We start from the raw sequence: 6,329 nt of genomic DNA on the forward strand, positions 1-6,329 counted from the left end.
ATCTGCTCGGGGAGAATCCAGAGGACAGCCTGGCACCAGCCCCAGCTGACACCCGACCCTCCTCCAGCGAGGACCCACTAGGCTATGCCTCCCTCTAATTACCAGGTGTCTGGCTCAGGGCCTGGCCAGTTATTTAGAGAACCAGCGCCCACGCCTCGCACAGATATCCGTGAGGCCAGGGCCGCAGGCACCGTCTGCTGAAAGCCTGCTGCCTGAAGCTGCTACCTCCTGACTCCACTCTCCTGGGACCCCTCCTGCCACCCCCCGTGCCCAAGTTCGGGGCATCATGTCGCTTGCACACACAGCTGCAGAGTACATGCTCTCAGATGCCCTGCTACCCGACCGCAGGGGCCCCCGCCTCAAAGGACTGCGCCTGGAACTGCCCCTGGACCGCATGGTCAAGTTCATAGCCGTGGGCTTCCCCTTGTTGCTGATGTCGCTGGCATTTGCCCAGGAGTTCTCCTCTGGTAAGTGGCTTCCAAGACCCAGTGCGCCCTGAAGTGAGTCAGCCCCCACTGTCTAGATCACATGACTCGGGCCGGGCATCACCCAAAAGGCAGACTATGCATCCGTTTGGGGCACCAGCAAAGCAGAGGTGTTAAAAAACTTTGAAAGTCATTTCTAAAATTTTCCAATAAAAAATATTTGTCTTAATTTCAGTATTCGCATGTTCTGTGTCTTTGCAATGACTAAACTTTTATTTTGATTTTCATGTGGATGATAGAGATTAGGATCCTATAATCTCTCCAGGATTTATGACCTCTAAAGGTCTTAATTAGCCAAGCTTCAGATGAATCTCCTATCTTCTTGGAGTCTTCTTGCTACTCCCCACCTCCAGGATTATTGACTTGAGAACCTATTAAGTGCCTGACAGAGTCTGGCGCATCACAGGTGCTGAATAAATCCACTCCTTCCTCTCCAAGAGCCCCAGCCCCATGCACGAGCACTACCAAACATGTATACCCAGTGTTCTAGGTGCTAGATTAACACAGCGAATCTGCCACCTCTACTAAAGACAACGTGGACTTTCCCGAGAACTGGGATTGCTGGCTTTCTTTTGTGGCTGTGTGCTGAGCTCACCACCTTGCCCAGGGAGGTGTGTCGGCCTCCCACTGCCTCTTCATTCACCCACAGTGCAGACCCAGAAACCTAAGGCCTGGGAAGAAGACAGTGCCTGCCAGATTCAGAAATGGCCAGAAAGCTCTTAGCTGATTGTCCCCTGGATCCCCATTCCTCCAGCCCAACTCAGGGCTGCCTCAAAGCTGTGTTTCTGTTCCAGGGTCTCCCATCAGCTGCTTCTGTCCCAGTAACTTCAGCATCCGGCAGGCTGCCTACGTGGACAGTTCCTGTTGGGACTCACTGGTTCACCACAAACAGGATGAGCCTGGCCAGCACAGGACGAAATCCCTCTGGCCTCACAAGGTAAAGTGGCAGGGGCTCTGTCAAGCCTGCCTCACGGCTGGGTGGCGGGGGGCAGAACCGCATCGATGATAGGTTCTCTCCTGCCCGCCTCTGCTTTCGTATTTTGCTCATTGACTTTCGCGTCTCAGGCATTCTTCAAATATCTGGTCATATTTGCTCACCCACTTTTATCTGATTGGAAGTTTTGTGCCTAGGGCTGAGGCTGTCAGTTCAAAGTAATCCCTTTGGGCCATTTCACTGGGGAAAACCCCAGATATCAGTATCTGCAATCTGATATTCTGGGCTGCTCAGTTTTCCCAAGAAGAATCATTCAATCCCTAATTTGGGTGGAGGGGGCAGCATGCAGTTGGTATCAAGCTCGTCTGCCAACCCTCTGGGAACTCAGCCGTGGGTGTCAGCATTCACTACTCATTCAGCTCACCCCCGTTCTCAGTATGTTCCCCTGCCCTCAATGGACCCAAGTGCAGAATCCGTCTGGTTTAACATTTCCAAAGAATAAACCACAAGGGCGGTCGGCTGAGTGCACCATGTTTCAGAAAGGATCTGCGGATCTGTTTCCTCAATATTCCTGTTTCCAGCCCCACCTGCGCCCCCATTTTCAGACACACCCGGTATCTCTCATCCCTGAGTCTTCCTGGTTCTGTGGTGAAAACAGCCTGGCTGTACCTGCCTCAACTTCTCATCCTCTCCGCGGGCTGGTACCTTCTTTCACACAGCTGCTTCCCAGGTTTCAACACTTTGTTATTCTTGTCTCCTCTTCTATTTTCTTTGTCCTTATAGGATTATGTCTTTTGGGTCCCTTTATTGTCATTCTAGTGGGGTTTCATGAGGGAGCAGAAGTAATATGTATGTCCGAGGCACAGCCTTAATCAGAAGTCACTCATAATGTTTTCTAGTTCTGACAATTTATAGGGCCTCAAAATGCCACAGTTCTAGGACCCAGACAAAACCAGAGACTTAATGGAAAGAGTTCATGAGGTGTCTGTCCCTGGAAGTGTTCAAGCAGGATCTAGATGGTAACAAGTTCAAAGTACTGCAGAGGGGATTCATATGTCAGAAAAGAGGCAAATTGTCAATCATCAGATGGCCTGAGTGCTCGTTAAGCCCAGATTCTCTGGCTGCACTTTAAGCCTCCTGAAACAGAAGCTCTAGGGTGAAAAGTTCATTTTCAAGAAATACCATTTATTAGACAGGAGTGAAAAGGTTCTCATTTGCTCTCGTGGTCTAATATACCTTTCCTAGCCTGTCTCTCTTGTTTAGTTCAGAAACACACACACACGCACACACACACACACACACACACACACACACACACCAAATCAAATAGCCTCCCTCTCTCTTTTTCTTCAAACTCTCCTCTAAAATAAAAAGCATCTATGGTTCAGGAGAAGCTATAGTCCAGTATTTCTTAAGGGAATAAGCTCCAAAATCGGACTGCCTGGTTCCAAATCCTGCTCATTCACCTGCTAGACATGTAACCCTGTATCGGGCACCTAACATTTTCACGCTTCAGTTTCTTGGTCTATAAAATAGAGATACTGATAGTACCTGACGAAGAATGAATAATGCATGTTCAGTACCCAGCAAAACTGTCGCTTAACCGAGCCTCTACGAGTAGGGTTTTTACTGTGGGCAAAACAGTGGGTCCAACCTGTTGGGTGTGGTGAATATGATAAGAAACATAAGGAAAAGTCCTTTATCTAAGGTAGCAAATAGTGTAGTGGAGGACACCAGCTTTATGAATACCCAATGTCAGTTTACAAATACAGACCCGAAACAGCCCCCAAGGATTCCAAGACAGTGCCTGATGGCGTAGTTTGGCCTTACCAAGAATCCAAAGATGAGAAAAGGCCGTTGCCCATGAGAGAAGGCAGGGCAGGCTACGTGGAGGAAATGGGACCTGACCTCCTCTCTGGAGGGTCACAGTAAAGGTCAGCCATGCCGGGGCCCCTGGCAGGACTTGGAAAGCTATGGACTCTGGATGTCTGGAGCAGTCAGAGAAAGAAAAGTGGAAGATTTAGAATGAAGATGCTCTCCCCTAGGATGCCATGACCACCATCGGCCATGATCTCTGGTTAGCTACCCAGGCTAACATGCATGGAGAATGGGGACAGGAAGCTCGCGCTCCCTCTTGCTCTCTTTCTTTCCCTTCCTTCCTTCCTTCCTTCCTGTCTCTGTCTGTCTCTCTGTCTGTCTGTCTCTCTCTCTCTCTGCCCTCCCCTTCTGAGGCAGGAACTGGGGAAGGAGAGCCCCTCACTCAGCACCCTGTCTGCAAGGTTGCAAGGTCTGGGCGCCCTGGGCCTCCCTCCTCAGCTCGCTCTCACCCTGCAGGCCCTCCCCTACTCCCTGCTGGCCCTGGCCGTGGCCATGTACCTGCCGGTTCTGCTGTGGCAGTATGCAGCCGTGCCGGCCCTCAGCTCAGATCTGCTGTTCATCATCAGCGAGCTGGACAAATCCTACAATCGCGCCATCCGCCTGGTGCAGCACATGCTGAAGATCCGGCAGGAGGGCTCGGACCCGCACGCGTTCTGGGATGAGCTGGAGAAGTGAGTTGTCTCCTCCACTGCTTTCTGAAAGACGCGGTCGAGCCCTAAAATGGGATCTTGCAGAGTAATCTTTAAACTATCCTCTGCACCATCCTTCTCGAGAATTCAACGTTCTTAACACGTCACCGCATTGACTTTCTATCATCTCTGTACAGGGAGAGGGAGAGGACTCTGCCTCCAGTTTATAGGTGACTCCACCGAGTCACAAAGGGGTTAGCCTCTGAAAGACCTCTTTTTCAGAACCCTGAATAGCTCCTCCCAGGCCTACAGGAAAAACAGCCCAATTCTCCCAGATACTTTTCCTAGGCCATCCACACACTGTCATCAACTACTTCCTCAGACTTCTGTGGAACACCTAAATGACAGAAACCTTCCACTCCACCTAGGCAGTCTCCTGCTTTCCTCCTGAACAAGCCATTCATTCATTTAAGCATTCATCTGTCATTTAGGAGCACCAGACACAGCTCTGGGTGCTGTGGATACGGGTGTGTGTGTGTGCTGGGGGCGGGAGCTTATATTGTATTGAGGGAAAACAAACAGTGAATTAGCATAACACATAAAAATGTTATATGGTAGAGGATAAGTGATATAAAGAAAACTAAGACAGGGGAAGGGGCTCAGGAAAGCTGGGAGGTGGAGGGAGGTGCAGTTTTAAGTAGGGTGGCCAGGGCAGGCCCCCTCAGGGCACAGCTGAGCTAAGGTTAGAGACCATATTCTGCCTCCAGTTTGTGTACATCTCTATCCTCTGAAAAAAGCTCCTCTCCTGTCTATCTTTCTGAACCCTATCTACCTTTGGAAGGCCGATCTAAGACAATATTCTCCATAGAGGTTTCTGGACACTCCAGCTCACACTGCTTGTCTCTCTCCTAACTTTTACAACTACCGTGGTTTGTATCCATCATTTTAGCAACAGAACGAGCATTATTTTTATTTCCTATTTGCATGTTTCATCTGCCCCTTCCCTACAAGCCAGACTGCAAGCTTCTTCAGGGCAGAGACTGGATTACATCTACCTGAACACCACAGCTCTCAACAAACACTTGTTAGCAGATTTCTTTCTATAAAATGAACTGGCCTAAAAAAAATCATACACAAAGGAAACAGACCAAGAACCAGACGTGGTTATTTAGAATCCCAGTCCAGTGCTAAGTTAATAAGTCTCAATGCTTCTTAAGGATCCTCCTTCAGCTTAGAGATTTAGTCTGCCTTGCCAGGCAGAAATCCAGAGTGATCATTCATTATTCACTGATCATTCACTGGGTTTACTGCATTGCACGCACGTGTTGGAGAATTAAGATACACTCACATACCTCTCTTTGGGGAAAGGAGGGGTTATGCTCAAAGAAGGCAGACACTCCTGTGAGCCAGTAATGCTGTGTCGCATACACAGATGCTGTTACTGCCCCACATGGCTCTCTCAGGATACAGTTCTAAATGGTCCCTCCTAATCTTGCCTCCTTTCTTCCCCTGCCCAGGGCTCGGAAAGAACGATACTTTGAATTCCCCTTGCTAGAGCGGTACCTGGCCTGTAAGCAGCGCTCACACTCACTAGTGGCTGCCTACCTCCTGAGGAACTCCCTCTTGCTCTTCTTCACCTCAGCCACCTACCTATACCTTGGCCACTTCCACCTGGATGTCTTCTTCCAAGAGGAATTCAGCTGTTCCATCAAGACAGGGCTGCTACATGATGAGACCCACATCCCCGATCTGATCACGTGCAGGCTGACCTCTCTGTCTGTCTTCCAGATTGTTAGTCTCTCCAGTGTAGCAATATACACCCTGTTGGTTCCAGTGGTAATATACAACCTCATGCGGCTGTGTCGGTGGGACAAACGGCTCCTATCCATCTATGAGATGCTCCCGGCTTTTGCCCTCCTCAGCAGAAAGATGCTGGGATGTCCCATCAATGATCTCAATGTGATCCTTCTTTTCCTCCGAGCCAACGTCTCTGAGCTCATCTCTTTTAGCTGGTTGAGTGTCCTTTGTGCACTGAAGGACACAACCACCCAGAAGCACAACATTGACACAGTGGTTGATTTCATGACGTTATTGGCTGGCTTAGAACCCTCAAAACCTAAACATCTCACCCACGGGATGTGTGATGAAAATCCGTAGTTAAGAAACCATGAAGCAAGAAATTTTATGGAAAGTAAAAATCTCTCCCCTTCTTCACAAGTCTCACGCACTAATATACAAAAACACCCACTTTAGGATTGCTAAACTTGCATTTAGCTGAATCGAACATCCTGTATTATGCTATCCCAAAGGTGAGAAGATATAATCAATACATGGAAACAAATCTGAAAGCTGGAGCTGATGAGTCCAAAAGCTAAAAAAAAAAAAAGATCTAGAGCTTAATAT

General features: G+C 48.9%; 1 protein-coding gene across 1 annotated transcript; it reads left to right on the forward strand.

Moving 5' to 3' along the window:
* Window positions 1–286: 286 nt before the first annotated feature.
* On the forward strand, window positions 287–6,083 carry PANX3 (pannexin 3). The gene is made up of 4 exons (XM_024740843.1): window positions 287–467; window positions 1,280–1,422; window positions 3,754–3,968; window positions 5,444–6,083. The coding sequence occupies exons 1-4, from the start codon at window positions 287–289 to the stop codon at window positions 6,081–6,083; spliced, it is 1,179 nt and encodes a 392-aa protein (XP_024596611.1).
* Window positions 6,084–6,329: the final 246 nt, after the last annotated feature.

The sequence above is a fragment of the Neophocaena asiaeorientalis genome, unplaced genomic scaffold (assembly GCF_003031525.2).
Source record: "Neophocaena asiaeorientalis asiaeorientalis breed wild unplaced genomic scaffold, Neophocaena_asiaeorientalis_V1.1 scaffold308, whole genome shotgun sequence".
NCBI classification, from domain to species: domain Eukaryota; kingdom Metazoa; phylum Chordata; class Mammalia; order Artiodactyla; family Phocoenidae; genus Neophocaena; species Neophocaena asiaeorientalis.